Source organism: Mustela nigripes, chromosome 4, assembly GCF_022355385.1.
Source record: "Mustela nigripes isolate SB6536 chromosome 4, MUSNIG.SB6536, whole genome shotgun sequence".
In the NCBI taxonomy this organism is placed as follows: Eukaryota; Metazoa; Chordata; class Mammalia; order Carnivora; family Mustelidae; genus Mustela; species Mustela nigripes.
Window position 1 is genome coordinate 57234753 of NC_081560.1, and position 21730 is coordinate 57256482.

The following is a 21730-nucleotide window of genomic DNA, read 5'->3' on the forward strand; positions in this document are numbered from 1 at the left end:
AGAGACATTTCATTTCAACACAAAGTTATTTATTTATAAATATAGTGTTCTTTTGAGGGGAAGAAGGAAGAGTCTGAAACTAAAGAAGACTACACTATAGCCTAAGTTTTCTAAAACACAAAGATTAGGTCTACACAGTTTACACAATAGTTTCTGATGATATTAAGAGGTTTTTTTTCCTACCTAGAAATTTCTAATCACCAAGGCAGAATGAAACTAAATTCAGGCTTTCAAAAATGCAAATGTTTGTTTATATCTTTATGATTGAATATAGGTTGCATAACCGTAGTTTACAGTCTTTTTAGCAAATCTTAAAAAACATCATCTTAAAGCTGAGTAAGTCCTTAAAAGTTAGACCTATTCCAGCTCTCAATTAAGTGGAAACCAACTTCCAAAGATGTTTAACATTTTCCCACTTTCAAATTTCATTATACACAATTCCAAGCAACTGTGTTAGGTCACTGAATTAACAGAACCAACAAGAGCAGTTAGTTTACCTTTTCAGTGGGGAAGGAGTTGCACTGAGCTTTCCACATATACAAGAGTGGAATTCAAACTGCATTCTGCAGCAGACTTTAATCAAGTAGAGCAGTGACTCTCAAAATTTCAGACATTAGAATCAACAGGAAGGCTATGGCTATTAAAACACATTGCTGCACTTCACTCTAAAATTTCTGCGTTACCTAGACAATTATCATATGGTTTCACTTATTTGAGGACATTAGGAGCAGGAAGGGAAAAATGAAGGGGGGGTTAGAATCAAAGGGGGAGACTAACCATGAGAGACTGTGGACTTGTGGACTCCAGGAAACAAACTGAGGGTTTTAGAGGAGACGGGGGTAGGGGGATGGGTTAGCCCAGTGGTGGGTATTAAGGGGGGCATGTATTGCATGGAGCACTGGGTGTTATACACAAACAATGAATCATGGAACACTACATCAAAAACTAATGATGTACTGTATGGTGACTAACATGACGCAATAAAATAAAAAATATAAAAATAAATAAAATTTCTGATTTAGGAGGTTTAGGGTGGGGTTTTATGGTTTGCATTGCTAAGAAGTTCCCAAGTGATGCTGAGGACCAGGTGCCATGTTTTAAGAATCAGTGACATCAGAAATTCATGATCTTGGAAATTCACAGTTTTGGAAATAACTTAGAAATGTTACAGATCTCACTGCTTTATTATTTTCTAAAATTATCATTCCTCTACTTAAAGAGTGCTCTTATTAATAGGAATGTCTTCAGGAAATAACTCAATGCCAATTTTACAAAGATCAAAAGAGAAGCACAAAATTTAAGACTGACACAAAGAATCAGAATTCTGTATGTATACAAATACAGCAAGTAGGCACTCTGCCCAGCGTTTATAGCCTCACCAAAACAAGCCATGTCACCTCTCCCTGAATAAATTGTCTAGATTTAAGTGTGTGCCACTTCTGAAAAAGGAAACAATATGGGGGAATAAGTTATTACATATTATGCTAAAAGGCGAAAAAGTTTATTAGCAAAGTTTCCATCTCTAAATCAAAATACAAAATTAATTCAAGAGATTGTCAGATGATATGACAACCAGGTCTGAATGGCCTCTAAGCATATTCCACAATGACCACAAAATTATCCATTAAAACAAGTAAAATATCAGTATTCCACAAGAAATAATTACAATTTATATAATAATCTTAATTATAAAATTGATTTCACACATCTCATTTTTTAGGAGAAATCCACCACAAACTTAAAGCATGGGGCACACAAGCATTCTTACTGTCCATGCTGATAAGATGAAGACCCTGGGCAACAGTGAGGTTAAAGGTCATCTCTAAGGCCACAGGATTAGCCTCCATGTCTCCTGCTTGTCAGTGCTTTTGTTCTATGACAATCTCCCTCCACCATGCTAAGTTAAAGAGAAGGAATGCTGCCTCCGTAACATATAGACCAAGACATATGACACCAGGCACTACCAACAATCCAGCTGACAAAAGTATATCTGTAAAACTGACCATAATAGGCACCCCCACTGAATAAGAGAAAATTTGAGGCTAGAAGAAACCAGAATAATCCAATACAATTTTAGGTTAAATTGATTTGATGTGACGCTTGTTTCCTTTCTCAACTTCCCACTGCAAATACCTAAATGGTTTTCTGGCTTCTATGGACAATCAAGGACCATAATAACTACTCCTGTAGTATTAAGATTTTTTTGTATGGACTTTAATTTCATTTTAGTTTATACTTTCAAGTGCAATTTTCTTTTGACCCCCTAATTTAAGAACTTGAAACACCAAATGAAGGCATCTTTATGCAAACTATCACTTCAGCACAGTTTTATATTCTATATAGACACAGATTTGCTTTCCTCAACTTCTATTCATACTTAAAACATCTCATCTCTGATATCTTTCCTGTTATTCTATTTGCTCTCCTCTGGAATATTTTATTCACTTTCATAATTTAGAGTATTATTCCCACTATATTACAATGACTCCAAAATCTAAATCTCCACCTATGAATAAATGAATTTCAGTTACCGATTTTAAATGGTTCATCAAAAAGTAGAAAAGCTGTGTAAGAGCATGCTTTAAAAATAAGACATAAACATGACTACTACATAAAATGTTTAGTGGTAACATAACTGCATTTCACCACAGGCTCTTGTTTGTTCTCTAAGTGAATACAGTTTCTAAAACACTATAACAGGAAGATGTAGATTTCTACTAACCAGATCACAAAGCCACATAAAAAAATCAAACAAATTAACTACTTGTTTGTTTGGAAATACTTGTCAAAGCAAACGAATACTCAGTGATGAAAATATCCTATATAAAATACTAAATTTATTCATAGAATCTGGGACACCTGGGTGGCTCAGTTGGTTTAGCATCTTATTCTTGATTTCAGCTCAGGTCATGATCTCAGGGTCATGAGATCAACCCTGCAGCATCCTAGCTCTGTGTTGAGCACATGGCCTACTTGAGAGTCTCTCTTTCTCACTCCCTCTGCCCACCCACCCCTGCTCATACTCGCTCTAAAAGTAAATTTTAAAAAAATTCATAGAACCTAATGAATCTACGTTAGAATATTTGAAGAAAAGAGAAATTAAATTCCTTATCCAAAAAGATCATATTATTAAATGTAAGAGCCAGGATTTAAATACAACTTCAACTAGACTCAATAAGAATATTCTACTATTCTTTTTATTCAACCATGTTTCAATTTGCAGAGATTTGAGAATAAAGGCCATGCATTAGAATTTAAAAGAATTTATAAATTTTATAGCTTTAGTTATGGAGGCTATCATGAATGTTATAATTAGTTACATGCTTTAGAATATGAATTCTGGGGGAAAAAAGGCTCAATTATAAAAAAGTAGATAATACCAGAGATAGATGAAACAATACTATATGATGATTTTGAATGTGCTCATCTTTTAGGCAAACCACCACAGATATTTCTAGAATTAAGAAATCATATTTGCTGTAATACTTTGATACCAAAATTTTTGTAAACTACTTGGTATACAGTGACTTTCAAGTATAGCAATGCAGGTAAAAGTAGCATACAAATCCCATGAATGAAAAGCATACATATAAAACCACCAAACTTTAAAAAGTTTCAACTTCACAAGTGCTTTTTATATAATTCATTTCTCTGCTTTTTCAAACTCATTTTTCATATGTATGTTTCTCAAGATAGTGTTCTGGGTTACACAGCAAAACAGGATTGAAATCCAGAGAAACACACAAGCTGAAGATGAATAAACACAATAGCTCTCTTTTGAAAACCTAATGAACTGGAAATGAACTGTTAAATAACTTAAAAAAGGAAGATGAAGAAAAGAGCACAGATAATTTTTAAATTTAAAATAAAGTCAACAAAGATCCCTGGTAAACAATGAGATCGAATAAATGTGAGCTCATCACATCATGTAAATTACCTGTTGTCATCGTCCCCTCTCAGAGCATTTTTTGACTTCGTGAATTTAGAACATTCCAATAAGTAAATATTACACTTTATAAAATGATTGTTTTAAGTATGTGTAATGAATGTTTTATGTATGTGTAAGAATCGGATGTCGTTCTCCTCTGTCACCTAGTTCTTAAACTAACCAGAAACTGTTCCCTATAAAGGCAGGAGCTGGGAATTAGAAACTCAGGTCCCCAAACTCACTTCTGTCAGGCTTCCTAACACCTAGACAAAATTAACTCTTTCTTGTTTCTAAGTTTCCTTACCACAGATTAAATTTATAGACCTCGGTTCTAAAGATGCCACAAAGAACAACCCATGACTAAGATATAATGGAGGAAGTAAAAAACCTCACAGGTAACAATTAAATTTTAGTGGTGTGATATGTACTATGAATATTTTACTGAAATAACAAATATTACATGCCACTGATCCCTACTATTGCCTCACTAAAAGAAAACTTCTTTGCCTTTTCTACCTCATTAGATACTTGGGTCTCAGCAGAGATATGAATTAACCATACCCATGTTTTTAATTTTGGGGATGTTGTCCAAAGGTAAAATAATTTAAACACACACACTTATATAATGATGCATGTTTTAAAAATAAAAAGTGATAATGAAATTTAATCCAATTTTTTTAATGTGCTGCAAGTGCTCTTTCTAAGAATAAACACTACCATACTGATTCCGATTGGTCAACAAGCCCAATGTCCGCTGTTTGACCTGGCACTAAGAGACACAATATGGGAGGAAACAAGCCTTTCCCTTTGTATCAACCAATTTCAGAAGCTGGGCTATAACCACCCAAATCCTAGTCTCCCCAAATAAACTATTATTGATCATAGTCATTAAATTATTTAAACTTATTAGATATCTTCCCTCTCAGAGGTAACATGGTATTTGAGTTTAATACTCATTTTGTGCAAAAAAAAAAAAAAACCCCAAACCAAAAACAAAACCTATTTTGTGACTTTAAGGCTCCACTTTTCTTTTTATAACAAAGCAAGGTTTAATCTTAACATTCTAGATTTTGGTGAAAAAGTCTGAAAATAATTTTAAAGATTTTAGGCTTTCAGCCTGTATTTCCAGGACCCAAGTCCACACTGACTTGTCAGATCACAGCTCCATTTGGTCATTTAACTGTCTTCAGGTCTGCACTAACTTAATCGGTCTTGAGAGGCAAAAATGGCCCTTTACCATGTTTAATTACTAACATCAGAAAACATCAATTTTGGATTTGGGGTATTTATTTTCTAAAAAAAACACTAAAGGCTCTACGGAGAAACCTCAAAGATACGTAATTTCTAGAAGTCTTCCAGGGAAAAAAGTAGGTAACACAGAAATGCAGTGTTACTGTGGAAACTGAATAGAACTTAAACAGCTTTTGCTATTTTAATTAGTCTCTCCTTATTAATATATTGAGGTTATTAATCCTTAAAACATGTCTACATGTGTCCACTGTGCAGAAACGAGAAATAAAGTATCACCTTATTCTGGAATTTTTAACCTATCAAATTTACAAAGGGAGTGATTTTTTAAAAAACACTGAGTCTATTTGCACATTCCATCTATGCTGACAAAAATTTTAAAAGTACCAAGATTGCCAGACTGCTGGGAGGTACAAAAGGAGCATCCAACGAAGAAGAAAACAACCAGTGAACCACGAACAAGATAATACCCATAAAGAGAAGGCAAAGGAGCAAAGAGATAGCTAACGAATGCAAAAGGGAGTACTGATTTGAGAACAGTAACAGTTGATACTAATTTGTCCTAAAAAGATGTATGTAGCTTTCACATTTGCATCCTTAAGTCCTTATACATGTTTCACTGTACGAGCCAGCCAATCAGAGGCCATGTACAATATTCTATGGCTATAATTCCACAAAATATTTCTCACATCTGTTTATTTATAAATAGAGATGAAGATAACTGATGGAATGAATAACTATAATTGGCTACTAACAGATTATCTGGAAAGAACAAAATATTAATGTCTTACAGTAAGTTCTAGACCTATATTTTTAAGTACCTAATCTAGAATTTCAATTTTTGCATTTTACATTGTCTTTCAGATGTAAGTTAGTGAAACTGAGATAATATTTACTGACCACCTACCATGGGTCAGACATCGCTCTAAGTGCTTAAGATACAGCAGTACACATAATATCCCTAAGGAGTTCCCATTATATTTAGTGAAACAGGCGCAGTACTTTTAACTACACCAGAAAAACCACAGCATGATAATATAAAAATGAAAAATTTTATAATGATTAGCTCATCTGCAGCATAAACAGAGTATGAAGTAAAAAATAATTCCCTGAAGAGTCTCTTCATTATCTAGAAGATACACAGTTCTAGAGTTTTCAAGGATTAAACATCCAAAGATTTTCTCAATTAGTTCTTCAGCTCAAACCAAAACCAGTATCTAACAAAACTTCAGATCTTTTTACTTCCCTTGAAAATGCTACCTAAGTATTGCATTAATAATATTGAATAGGTACATTTCTAAAGGGTTTCCCATACTCTATTTGTCACAGTTGCTGAGACACTATTAGAACTATTAGAGAACAGAAATCTTTTTCCTCCTTTTTCTTTTTTGTGAATTCAGCACCCACACTATTTAGAATAAAGTGTAATATCAAATTACAAGGAAATTGCTTCTTACTTTACTATAACTGAAAAATACCTAAATCTTGTTCAAGTACTTCTAAGTTATATCTCACAATGTTTTGACTAATTAGAAATGGATAGATATTATTGTACTTAAACTAGAAGTGCTCTTTTCAGACCATCAGAGCAGTAAGGTCATGGCTCCAGAGTTTAAGAAGATCCACCCAACCTGGATTATTTAAACTCGCAATAAATAGATGTATTTTCTTGGAAAAATATCTATTGTTACAGTAAAACTTGAGTTTCCTTTCTAACAAGATTGTATGATTACTCGTTTATATTGTTCTTTCCGCAGGAATTCACACACCCCCTGTTTGCATCCTGTTATTCACTTAGAGCTTCCCTTCACTTCGCTATACTGTTTCCCTAATAGTGGGAGACTGGCTTTAACTACACATAAAAATCCTCATCAGTCAACATGATCCAAGTCTCCTTTTTTGCACCATTTAGTATATGTGCAGGTCTTAGGAATTATCTTGAAAAATTTGTTGTCTTTGTCCTTACAAACTATCGCACTGCCTTTCTGCATCATGGAGGTCTGGAGAAGACTATGGGATCTTTTCTACTGATTATTTCCCTCACCTTCCACCTAATTCTGTACCTGTATTGAACAACCTATGAAACTACTTAGGGTATGTACTCCACTGAAACCTAAGCAAACACATTTACAGTCTTCCCAAAATTTTATACATTTCAGTTTGTCTTTCTGAAGGCAAAGAAAAAAAATTTTAAGACATAATTTCAGACATAATCAAATAAATATACAGACATAATCAAAGCCAAGTTAAATCAGTGCCTCAGACTCACCTAGGATACATATGAAAAATACAGATTCCCTGGTTCTACATAGGAACTACACAGAATCAGCATAAGAGGAACATGCCCGAGAATCTGTTCATTTTTATAGGCTTTCCATGTTATTCTCATACATAATGTAGTTAAAACATCAGTAATGCAAAGGATGTAAAATTAAAAGTAATATAATTGATGAAGGAATGACACAGGGTAATAAGATCCTTCTGTTAAATACACTGAACCAGAATAAAAAATAAACTCATTAATTAAAAGTTAAGGAAATAATTTTTAATACCTAAGAACTCCGTAATGAGCCCTGCTAAGCTATTGCATTCTTTATAAGGTAGGCTTAGAATGTCCTTTACTTGAGGTACTGAACAGGACAGACATGTCTAACCATGAAAAAAATATAAACACATATATATGCATATATATATAAATTTATACATTAAATATGCATATATTATCTTAATTAGCGCAAGCACGTGCACACGCGCGCGCGCACGCGCGCACACACACACACACACACACACACAGCCTAGAAAAGAGTAATGATTTTAATACTTAAATGGCAGCTGGCTACTCGCTAAGCTGCTTCAATCCTGATCCATCACTTTTAAACAGAGCACAAAAAATACATTTTTTTTCACTTTTTAACATTTATAGTTTGATTACCCATTACAGAGGAGCAGAAAAAGAAAAAGGCAAAATGACTAACATCAATTCATCTTTACCAGAGTCAAGGAATAACATCTCTTTGGCTTCTAGGCTGTAAAATCTCTAAGGGCAGGGACCACATCCTACATGTCATGGAACCCCTCCACCCAAAGATCAAGCCATGAGCACCGCACATGAAGAAATGCTGAGGGTTAGGATAGCATTCCACAAAGCCAGGAATGCCTCAAGGTTACAGTCTAGAACAGGGGCTCCCAAACTGCCACATGCATCTAACCCACCACTCGACTAGAGTTTGACTCTGCAGGTCTAGGGTGGTGCCCAAGACCTGGCATTTCTAACAAGTTCCCAGGTGAAACTACTGCTGCTTGTTTGGGGACAGCACTTTGAGAGCCACAGATCAGGGGAAAGTCTTCAGGACTCATTATATAAATGATTCCTAGAAAAGAGAAGTAACTGTCCTATGGTTCGGAAAAACAACAAAGGACATCTAGAAACCAGGGTTCTAGTCCCAGAGCTATCACAAAATGACTATTTAGTTGATAAACATACACACGCACACCACTGAATACCACATAATCCATCTCCAAGATGAAGAATCTGGTGTAGATGAAAACGGAAAACTCAAAGACTTGATAAGTCAGAAAAAAATTAAGTGTCACTATAAAACCCTGGACCGCATAATCTTCCCTGAAAGGATCATTCTCATATCAATGTATATTGCCCAAATCACAACTGTTAAACAACATGGCTTTGATCCAAGATAAAGAACATACACAGCAAGCAAAGGAAAAAAATGTCCAGACTAAGCACTCAAACCATTTAAATATAAACCTAAAGGGAATTAACTGTTTTGCAATATTCTAAACACAAATTATAAATTCAAGCATCTGTAAATGTGTCTAGGGCAACAGTAGCAGCAGCATCTGAGAGCTTGTTAGAAATGCAAAATTTCTGGCTACCACCAGAAATTACCTACAGAATTAGAACTTTCATCTTAATAAGATCCCTATGTGATTTGTAAGCACATTAAAGTCTGAGAAGCCCTGACAGGCCACTGAGATTTCTACCATTAATTCTTTACTGCTGTTTGTAAAATAACATGATATATTTAAAAGACTGAACATTTCCTGAAAGAAAAAAAAAAAAACAAACTATGTCTTACTTATAAACAGATAAAAGGAGAAACTGAGGAATTATTTTACATGAGAAGATACACTGAAATATTGCCTTCAAACAAAAACTTCCATTTAAAATACTATGAAATAACATATGGTTAAAAGGTAACCACCTAGCTCAAATTACTAACTTCAGGGCTAAGTAAAATGAGGGATAGGGAAGCTAAGTGGTTTGATTAAAATTGAATAGTTTGTCATTGGCACAATGGAAAGTGAAATCCAATTCTACTGACTCCTATAATAACATGTTCTTTCCGGTGGAAAAAAATTTAAGGACATTTTCCTGGAGTAAATTACACAGTTAACATAAAGTAGAAGTATACCTAATTTTTAAAGAATGAAATATCTACACAAAACATATTGAAAGAAATCAGCAAAAATATGTTATAGTATATGTGTTTTGGTCCATTAAAAAAAAGAGAGAGAGAAACTTTCAAAATTTGAACTGGAAGAAAGAGAACTGGAATCTGACAAATTAATAGGGGCATAACATTCAAATATACGATTTTCAAAGGATGACACCACATGTCCTTTAAGTGGCAGCATCTTTTTGATGAATGAATCTGGAACACTTATTTTTAGAAATACTAAAAGTTTGGCTTTGTTACTTAAATTTTACCATACATTAATAAACAAAACTTCTTACCATCAAAGAAGCTCTTGGCTCTTAGGTAACTGACACTAAGCCTGAGAACTGAAAGTTTGTCCAGCTTATTAATAACATCTTGGGGAAAAGGGAGCAGACTGGCCAAACGGTCCAACTCTGTATTAAGTCGGTCTCTATGTCGCTTGGAAGGATTTGACTTGATTCCTTCAGCTGGGATTGGCTTGACACTGAAAAACAAACAAAATACCACAAAATACTTTAAACTACATAGAGCAAAAATTTCTGTTGTATTATAGCTCCTAAATATTTCTCTAATAAAACAAACACCTAAAATCTACTTCAAGTTAACATAAATCCTCTCAAAATACTCCTTTCATATCTTAATTAAGAAAAACAAGAGGATGGGTAAAATTCTTCATAATGTTTTATTAAAACCTTATGGAATCTTAAGAAAATGCTGAGTACATCTTACATACCTTATACTTCCTCTACTTCATACATTTGTGGTATCATGATTCCCAATAACAAATCCTAGTGTATTTTTCTTCAAACCCAGCCATTGTTATGGAAAGAAAAAAAAGAAATCTGTAATAAATTATGTAAAAATTATGCTTCTTTTGCAATCTTCTACAAGAAGCATCTTGGAACAATTTGTGATGTAGATAGATAAGAGCTACCCTAAATAAAAAGCTTATCTTTATCACCCCCAACTTCCTCTATTTAACACTTTCATCAGTGTCAAGTGACAAGTATTCAAAGCCCTCTGGGACCTCCAGATGGTCATCCAGCATCTAATGGGGTCCTCAACATTGAAAAAAAAAAAATTGACTTTGTTTATTTATACTCATTGATCAACAGATATCAGATGTTAACTGTGATTACTCACAAATTTTGCTTTTAGGACTGGTCAATAATTACAAATAAATATTAGCTCTCATAGTTAATATCTCAATTAGAAAATTCAATGAAACTCTAACACTTAGCATGATTTTCATAAGACAGAAAAGATATTTATGGTTAGCAGTAGAACTTGAGCTTAGAAATGAGAAACTGGGTAACTTCACACAAAGGGCTTAGCCAGGTTTTCACAGCAGATATCCACTATTTAAAATGAATTTACAGATCATCAGACATCCATACTGAAATATAGAGAAGGTATTATAAAGCAAAGTAGATCATGCTTCTGCACCTTTCCATTTGCCATAAAATAAAAATGTATGCAGGGTATTCTTTCAACAAAGACTCCCCCACCCTAGTTTTTATTGAGAAAACAAAGACATTTTCAACAATTCAAATTATAGTATCTTAAAAATAGAAACTGGCTTGAATATAGTGCTATTAATTTGATTTAATCACAAATATTTCTAGATACTTTGTTTTCAATGTCATATATGGTGAATACTTTATATATTAATAAGTCAATATAAAATTTAAATGTTTTAATATTGTCCCTAACAAATAATTTCTAGAACTTATCTGTTTCTATTTTTATTACCATTTACTTTATTTCCACAAAAATAAGAGTTAAAAAATTGATAAAGTATATGGCATAAATACAAAATAAATCAGGTACTTTCTCCAGACTGTTTGTATAACTGCATACTTAACAGAAATTAGTGACTATTTCTCTAGGTGTTTTCCCCTAATCATACTACATTTATACTCAAATTCAAATTATCTTAAACTTCTTCAATTAATTTCAACTGAATTCCAAATGTTACCTATAATGAATGCCGACCTCACTGAGTAATTCTCTACTGATTGATCACTTGTTAATACAAATATTTCCTTGTACTTATCATGTCCTGCGTAGTCAAGGAAGACATTCTCCTACATATTCAAAAATTATGATAGGAGTAAAGTATGTGAGCAAAGTTTTGAAAAAAGATTTTTATAGACAAGTTGATATCTGAGATGGGCCTTTAAAGATGAAGGAAGTTTCAGGAGGAGGGAGGACCGAGAAATGATGAACTGTGATAAGTTCCCTGTGTGGAGTGTGAAGCCTAAAGAGCAAGAGAGAGGAGAAGGGGGAAGCTAGTTAGGCCACATTCTGGCAACAGTGACCGCCTACTGTGCGCCAATCACAGACGACCCAGCAGTGAACAATGCATACTAAAGTTCCTGTTCTCATGAAGCTTACATTTCAGTGGAAGACACAAATAAATAAATGAATGAACAAACATAAGACTTTGTGGACTGGTAAGTGTTAAGAAGAAAAATAAGAAGCAAGAGAAGGAATTAGGGAGTGACAAGGGTGCTGGTTTTGAGAGCTGGGAAGGATCTCGGGTGTTCTGCTGCAGTACTGACATAGCTATGGCCAAAGAGTGAGCCCTGTGGGTATCTGATGAAAAAATGTTGAAGACCGAGCAAACAGCAAAATTCCTCCCAGAAATGGTATAAAGTTAGACTTTGGTATCTAGGACTCATCTTTCAGCTGGGATTTACATGACCAGTCTTGTATTTTACTATGGAGAGGATGAAATGCAGGGCAGCTCTCACCCAAGCTAGCACCGCTTTCTGAAATACAAATCCATGTCACTCCTCAAATCAAATCCATGTCAGTGGCTCTGCACAGTCCATGTTCCTTAGCCTAGCAAAAAAAAAAAAAAAAAAAAAAAAAAAAAAAATGCTTCTGGATCTTTTACGGTCCACTGTCGTCTGGCCTCATTCCTCCAACCAAATCCTTTCCTGTCCATTATATGCCAGAGGGAAGAAATTACTTTGTTACCAATATATATTTTGGTGCTTCATACATGCTACTCTCCAGAATTCTCCTGTTCTCTTCCATTAGCTTCAAAGCCCTGCTCAATTCGATCACTTTTGTGAAGTCCTCCCTGCCCTACTCACAACGCATCCCTCCTGTACTACTTCTGTACCTTAGGCATCAGATGCAAATGTCTTATACAACCACTCCATTAAGGAATATCCTGTGCAGATAGCATTTCCAACAAGCTGAAACTGAAATCTTGCACGCCTGGTAGCTTTCCAGCAATGATTATAAAACATCAGGGAGAAGACAGAAACAAACCTCGAGGCAAGACAAACTGATAGGACACAGAGAAGAAAAAGAGCATTCAAGATATTCCTCCACCTGGTACTGCTGCCTATCTTATGCTGGCTCGCAGCGGACTTCAAACCTGAGCTAGGGCAAAACACTTCTCTGAAAGATGTCAAACTGCCCACAGCTCCCGTGTGTTATTATGCACATTATGGAAGGTTTAGCATGGGATCAAATTTCCTAAGTTACATAACCGGTGTTACATATACTTGTTTGTTGTTCCTATTACTATGTAGCTTTTATCATTTTTGTATCTCTGTTGCTCAGCACAGTACTTGACATAGAGTGAACTTTCAATTAATGTCTGCTGATCAGAAGCATCCAGAAAAAAAAGTAATCAGAGCCTCACCAAAGGCAGTGACAGTACACATAGTAAGGCCTGGCATGAGATGTTTAAACATAGCACTTTGTGCCCACCACGAAGTTTGCTGTATACCAAGACACAAATGTTTGCTGATGGGGCACAGAAAGTATGGAAGAGGAAAACACTGAATGAGGGAGAGGTTACTAAACTGAAATTTGTAGCTTGAGGTAATAACTATATTCCTAAGAGATGGTACACCAAAGAGAAAGAGACCTGAGGACAGACCTTGATGATACCAAATTTAGGTATAAGGCTGAGGATGAGGCACAGGCAAAGACAACAGAGGATGAATTATAAGAAAAAGGGAAAATATCCAAGGCAAAATATTTTAAAAGTTACATAACAAAATCAAATGTACAGAAAAAGAAGTAAGGTCAGAGCTGAGAAGTATCCAGAGGGCATGGCATTTCAAATACACTGTTGTAAAAGCTAAAGTAATAGACATGACATGCTTTTTCACTGATTTTGTAAGAAATATTCAGAACTATTTTGTGAAACTATTTCATCCTTATCTATACATTTTAAAGATGCATTTAATAAATATAGAGAGTAAACTTACATCCATTACACTCGACTTTGGTTACACTAGTACTTTTACTTTTGTTACTGCCTTTAAATCTATGCCAAAATATAGTGCCAAGCATCTATTTAAATAAAAAGCCACATCTGAAATACAAACAAACATCCCTATAAGATTAGATTTGAAAGATCTGAAGTAGCTATCTCTTGAAATAGAGACCACTGATGTTGATATAGCAAAGGAGCTATTTATTATGTTTTTTTAAACTTTACCTCAGAAACCTTGTCCCAACCTGCAAATCAGAACTGTTGTGAAATCAAGACTCTAGTTGACTGCCTGCCGTGCTTCTGTTTTAAAGCCCTGTGTGCTGTTAGTACTGCTGTTAACAAGCCCAACAGCACATCCAATGCCAGTTTGAGCGCCATCTTTAAAGCCTTTTTCATATCCCAGTGTAGAATGTCTTAGGGGCATCTCTAGTGCCCAGTGCAGAAAGCAAAGTTAAAATTTTAACCCAGTTTAGTCATAAAAATCACCTTAACTGTAAATGTTTGTTTTTATACATTTATCATAAAACCTCAAATGACATGCAAAGATATAGCTTTAGTAATCCTTTGAGATTAAAGCAACATTTTCTAATAGAGATTACCTACTGCAGTACTGAGTCTGTTCTATCAGCATTTTCCTCTCAGTGATTTAATCTACTCCCAAATGTTTATTCCATATACTAATAAATTGTTTGTCTTTACTTCCAGTGTCTCTCATTCATATTTTCCAGAACTTAGGCAGCCCCTTCTCTCCATGTGATATGGTAATAATCTTCACTCAAGCCAACAGCCAATTGAAATATTCTTCAGTAAATCTCTGTACCCTAGTGACTATACTCAAGCCATTCATTCATCATTTCCACCCCATGGCTTCAGTGTGCACTTATTTATCTCTGAATGTAAATGCTGAATGTGTGATGTCTTAAATTATATGATTAATGTAATGTTGGAGAAGTGATCTTTAACACAAATGAAGTAAAATTTCACTGGCAAGCTGAATACAGGTGAATATTTTATTTCCCTAGATGGGGAGAAAAACATCTATAAAAACTTTGGAGAATTCTAGCTGGAAGCCACTTTTAATGAGTCATATTTCTTCAGTCACTCTCTTGCTGTCACTCTATAGCTGTGATAAGTCCTTTCTTCTGAGGCAAGAGGCAATAACGTACAAATACTTTACAGTCTCTAGGACCTTATAGGTGAAAACCAGACCATGAAATATGCCCTAGAAATCCTGGTTACTCCCAAAATCCTGAAAAAACTTACTGCAAATATTGCCTTTTACCTCTTCTTATGTTAATATACTTCTTTAAGGGGCGCCTGGGTGGCTCAATGGGTTAAAGCCTCTGCCTTTGGCTCAGGTCATGATCCCATGGTCCTGGGATCTCTGCTTAGCGGGGAGACTGCTTCCTCCTCTATCTCTGCCTGCTTCTCTGCCTACTTGTGATCTCTTGTCTGTCAAATAAATAAAATATATTTTTTTAAAAATATATATATACTTTAAAAAAAAAAATTCCATTGGAACACACATAAAATATATCTACCATACCTAAAGCACTAAAACAAAAATTGTAAGTGGTCAGTCGTTAAGTTAGTAAACAATGCCCAAATACCCATATGCATGATACTAGGAAGCTCTTGTTGTCACAAGGACAAATAAAAGACTGACCTAACCTTAAAGAATTTATCTTTTTTACTAGAAGGAGATGCACTGTAATAAGGCAAAATCAAACACAATGTATCATACAATAATCCAGTTGCCACAAAAGTGATGCCCAAGAGTTGAGAAAAGTAAGAGCAGGTAGAGTAATGAGGGCAGGTTTCATGAAGATGTGACATGTAAATCAGATCTTAAAAGACAGGTAATTCACTTCCAGCTTCATGACCACAAAGCATATAGCCCTCTACAAAGACCCTTCTCTTCAAACAAGTCATGCCAGACAGGGAAAACATGAGACAGAAACAATAAACCTAACAGAGAACTAAAACCCAGATATTAATAAGAAGATGAAAAATAGATAGAAACAAAATCAATGATAACATAGAACAGGAGGAAGGAAAATGTAATCATAGCATATTACATAGCTCAGCAGTAAACAATATTTACAGTCAAAAAATAATGAAGCATCAAAAGTGTATTTAAAATAGTGATAAAGTTATACTGGGAGGGTGAAGAAAGATGAGGGCAAAGGCGAAATGAAAGAACACTAATTAATTATGACAATAAAAGATCAACAGATAATACCTGATATGCTAAAAAGAAGAAAGCATTATACACAATTTACTGACTTTTTTTTTTTTTTTTAATTTACTGACTTTCTTAACTGTGCATGTGTTAATAGGAATACACTGCCAAAAAAAAATTCAATCAAAAATAGGGGGGAAAGCCAACAAACAACTGAAAAATATAAGACAAAGCAAAGCAATATGTAAAGGATACCTCAAGAAGAAAAATCTCCATTTATACTATTTGTAACTACTATGACTACAACATACCACACACATACACATTTACATTTCCAACATTTATGTTCAATTACCTATCCCTCCTGTCTTTTTTGCCTATGAAATTGACAAACCACATTTTAAAGCAAAAATGCAAGGGCACAGACACTCTCACATATAACCAATAGGAATAAATCTTCTGTAGAGTAATTTGACACTATGTTTCAGAGCACATTTGGCTCCAACCTTGAAAGTATACATATAAAACTTTGAACTTCCAAATTCCACTTACAGGAATTTTTTCTAAGGAAACAACTAAGATTTGCCTGAAATTCATGTATCTAAGGATTATTCTCTGAAATACTAAAGTATTAAAAGGTTGGAAATAACAGAATTTACTCCCAAAGGAAAAACAGTTAAGTTATGGAATATTCACATGATGGAATACTATGCAGCCACTGAAAACAGTATTTTAAAGGGAGGGAGGGAGGGAGGTAGTAAATTAAGAAGATTGTAGGAAAAGACTAAGAGGAAAGAGCATGAGTGCAAGTGTGGAGTTAAACAAAAGTCTAGGAAATGGTAAGTCATGTATTTCAGAACACTAAGTATGTAAGGAGAAACACTGGACATTCAGGAAATCCCTAATATACAGGTGTGCCTTATGTATCACTAAACTTATTCACATGAGCAATACTGTGAAGTTGGTAATAACATAAGCTTTGGAGCCATAAAACCTGAAATCTGATATTCAAACTCAGGTTTTTTCATTTACTACCCGACAATGCCGAATCTGAACCTCAGATTTCCATCTATAAAATAAATAATAATACCTTTCATACTACCATTTTAAAATAAAGTGTATATAAAGCACCATGCACACAAATATTACAGTAAGTCCTAACAAACAGCAGCTTTTTGATAATTAAACCACTGTGCAAAAAAATCCACTTTCAAAGAACTGTGGAAGCAGAAATGTACTATCGTTAGAGATTTGCATGGTATTGATTTCTAAGTACTTGTTCTAACTACATACAATGCTAAGCACGTACTCTGTAAGTTTATTTGTCAGTGGAGTAGCACCTTTCAGTCTAACCATAACTGAGAACATAATCATATACTGCCTCTTACAGGAGAACTGATTGTTCTATGATAACGTAAGCTGAAATTCTTTAAAGAATAGACTTTTACATTTCCGTTTCATTTATATCATTAACAACCTTTACAGTGTATAACAAGCTTTTGTTCTGTTAAGTTTAGTTGTGAAAGTGGTAGTATAGGTGCTGACTGTCCTGCTCTCTTGGTCAATCACTTGCTCAGATCTACAAAAGCAAGGAAACTAGACCTATTCTTTAACTTAGACCTAAAGCTCCTTCAATTTATTTCTCACTTTTCCCTCTATTTGCTATTTATTTTCCACAAATGCTGATAACTGAACACTTTCACTTACTCAATTCACAGTTCCAATATGTAAGAGTCTCTACGGTCACTATGTACAAACTAAGTTAAACCATGTGAGAGAAAAATGATGGTGAAGCAATAATTATGTAATTCAAAAGACTTATCTTTTTATTTTAAAAGCTATTTAGAATGGTATCATAGTACATTTATATAAAACATTTTTAGTAAGACAATACAGAATTTTACTAAGTATTATATAAATGAGGCTCATTGGACTTAAACAGAACAGCAATTTAGCAAATATTGCAGGAAAGACCATTCTTTTGTATTATATAACATTATTATGTTAATAAGGAAAAAGAATCATCCAAGACTAAGAAGTTATTACCAGTTCTGACATTTCATGATGGCTATTTGACCACCATTACTGTGATTATCATTTTTAAGCGTAGATAGTATTTACTCAACACCTATTATTTACCAACGATCAGTAATACCTTTCTATAAATACAGTAAATTGAAGTTCCACTAAAACTTTCTCTGTAGTAATAAAATTTTTAAACTATAAAAATATATAAAGTTATTATTAAGAAAAAAGATTCTGTTTAACTCAATAGTGTGCTTTTAACCTATTTTGATGAGACAAATTAAGAAAGTTAACTAACCAAAGTAAGCAAATGAAAATACTTTCATCTCCAAAGAAAATAAAACAGGAAAAAATTTGAGTTAAAAAAAAAAAAAAAACCAACTGTCTGCCTTCCAAGCATGGTTATTACATATAGAGCAACACTTTAAGGAAAGTTACAAAAGAATCCATTGCTAAGGGTATCTTATGAAAATGTTTTTAGAACATGGGTCTGGTGCAAGGTTGGTTCATATGCTTTAATTTCCTAATTTAATTACTCCAAAAAGAAAGGAAACATTTAGTGAGCATCCACTATATACAAGATCCTTTAGTGGCATTAAATTGAACACACAGAAGTTATATTTCCTATCAATTAGATAATTTTCAATGTGAGATTTGCCACTAGAGGGAGTTTATCTTGTTTGATAAATTCAACTGAAGATGCACTGGAAGAACGTAGATTAAAGTTATCACCTACTTAATTCCAAAATTTTTGGAACTGTATATTAAAATGACTGTCTAAGTAACAGTCCTATAATTATAATAGCACATTTTTTCATTAAAATAAAATGACTCTCACTTAAGGGATTAAAATTAAATAGATCTCTATAGCATTTTCAGCTCAGACTCGATCTATTTTTCTGACAATGCTGGCCTATTTTAGACCTCATTAGCTAAAAACTAGTAACTAAAAATTAATATTAAATTTAATATTAGGTTTAATGGCTACATTCCTAAAATGAACTTTGATTAGTTGCCTTCTAGAGTGAACCATTTTTTCATTCAGGTAAAAAGTTATAATCAATTTCACCTGATTCTGTAAATGCCAGTAGTAGGCTTTTCTTAGGAGGCAATGTAGTGACATTTTGATGTATTTATATGACTAGAAGCAATGCATGGCGCTCAACAGAGATCTGATAAACATCTATACTAACTAAAATAAAATGAAGGTGAATGTGGAAAATGCTTTAGTTACACTGTATTATAAGAGATTATTAAATACAAATATATTAAAAGGTTTTAGGAAGTCTATTAAAATGTTAAGATAAAATAATGAAAGGTACATCTTATACAAATAAAAAATGTAATATATTTAAAGGGAAGATCTTTAATAAAATGTTAATTAAAGCCAAAGTTGTTAAACTTTATAATGAATACAATACTAAGGCTTTTGATTTTTTTTAAAGTCATCTAGATACTTTGTTACAACAATGACTGAAACCTAAAAATTCCCCAGGAAGATGTTCAAGTTTTCTAACCATACATATAAAATCCATTTTATATTATGCTAAGTGTACTACTGTATTAATAAATACATAGAACAGGCATTTGGGATACCTCTCAATTTTAAATAACCATCAAAGACAAGGTTAAGTTAGGCGAATACATTTTTATATAAGAAACCACTCCACAAAACACATGTCACAGAACTTCCAAGACACAAAACTGCTGACTAGGCAGTATTCCTAATGTCAGCCCCACTGCAGGATAAGACTTTGAATTTTAATCAGTATATTTATAGGTTAATGTCCTCTGTTAATGCCAACCCTAAATCTGAAGAACTATGATAACTGAAATTCTAAAAGGAAATTAAAACTCCAGAATAATGACACATAATGAAAATAATGAAAAATCAAGTTACTGGTTCCAAATCAAAATTTTAAACTGTTACTTTTCTGAGCTGGATTAATGACCTAAATTAAGTTTTAAGCAAAATGCACACTTCTGATTTGTGCTGAGTAAACCTTTGTGTTCTTAAAATGGTTTATGAAAATTTGAAAAATGTTAAGTAACTCAAAGATCATCATTAATAATAAACACATGAATACAGCCAACTCCCAGCAGTCAATCTGTGTCAAGCACAGATTTTTTTTCTGAAACGTTATCTTAAAGTATTTACCATCTTACACAAATATCTCACCAAAACAAAATATCTAAGTTTCTAATAGCTCAATTAGAATTGACAAACTTGGAAGCAGGAGGAAAAGGTAATTAAAAAAAGATGCTAGGAATGCAAACGTCTGTCTCAATAATTCCAGCTCCAAATCTTTCAATTCACACACCCTAAAATCACCTCTAAAGTGTAAGGAAGTTCCCCCAAAGGGTGGCTGAACATACAAATCCCCCACTATATCCTGTCCACCACACTCACTCATCCCCGCTACCACCTCTATATATTTTACCGATAGATCACGCTGAGCGCTACAAAATTACTGCCAAATAAGTATATAGAAGCGCAGCAGAAACCCAGTTGCAGGGACCGAAAAATATCTTCACAGGAACTCGGAGCCTTTCTTACAGACGGCACGTGTTTAGCTCTTTAAAACATCTGGCCCTACCAAGGAATGGGAATAATAACCGTACTTTAACCTAACCCATGAGGATATTAAAAGTGGAAGGGGATTTCAAGGCGGTTTTATGCTAACTAATCCACCAGCCCCATAGGGCAGGCTAGACCTGTCAACAAATTAGGAACACAGAAAAGAGAACAAGGGTGCAGAAGGATGGGGGTGCGAGAGGGTGCGTGCGCGTCGGGGACAGGGGAGGCGCGCAATTTTTTAAATGCAGTAATTAAAAATTGAAAAATCCAAGGCTTGGGTCTCCCCGCTGGCCTCCAAATCTCGATTCCACAGCCTGTATCAGGAATGAACCTAATCTCTAGACGGCGAGGATTTGGGGGCGGGGTAGCGCCCCCCACCCCCACCCCGCACCAGCACAGGGGACGCGCTCCCGACACTCACGTTTTCTGCACCGGCTTCCGCCGCTTGCGACTGGCATAGGTGATGTGGGCGCTGCTACTGTTCATGGTGCCCAGCCGGCGGCGGCTCCTTCCCGGGAGCGGGCGACACTGCCCGGTGCCCGGGATCCGGCAGCAACCCGGACGACTGCAGCAGCCGGCGCCGGCTTCCACGAAGTCACGCCCGCTCCACCTGCGTCCTCCCCAGGCGGTGGCTCAGACGCCGCGCGCCCCGAACCGGGGCTCCAGCAGCCTCGCGCGGCCAGGTGCGTTACCCGGGTCTGGAGCGGAGGGCGAGGGGCGGAGACCCGTGAGCGAAGCGGCGCAGGTGCCGTCTGCACGGGAGGAGGCGGCGCTGCGCCGACCGCAGGTGAGGCGGCCCGGGGGGAGGAGGAGCCTGGCCCGCTTGTTTGGAGTCCTGGCCTGGGTCGCGCGCTCTGGCGCCGCGCCCCGTGACCGTCGCCGCGGCCCCTTGGGTAAGGGAGGCGCCGCCGCGCTGCTCCTGGGGCTTCCCCTATGCCGGGTGCTTCCCGCCTGCCGAACTCGGACTCTGGCCGCACTCTGGTGCCACCAGCTTCCGCTCGGCTACGCGGCTGTCTCTGGTCCTGGTCACGTTCTCGGGACCGAGCGTCGAGTGGACTCCCCC

At 35.4% G+C, this 21730-nt stretch overlaps 1 protein-coding gene across 1 annotated transcript in view; it reads right to left on the reverse strand.

Annotated features, from left to right (window-relative positions):
- AHR (aryl hydrocarbon receptor) overlaps nt 1-21252 on the reverse strand; it is a 49988-nt gene extending 28736 nt beyond the window's left edge. Inside the window, exons 1-2 of the mRNA XM_059396752.1 lie at nt 21089-21252; nt 9933-10120 (exon numbers count right to left, since the gene is read on the reverse strand). Coding sequence (XP_059252735.1) covers nt 9933-10120; nt 21089-21153 — 253 coding nt within the window. The 5' untranslated portion in view covers nt 21154-21252. The remainder of the gene's footprint in view (nt 1-9932; nt 10121-21088) is intronic.
- Between the last annotated feature and the right edge of the window lie 478 nt (nt 21253-21730).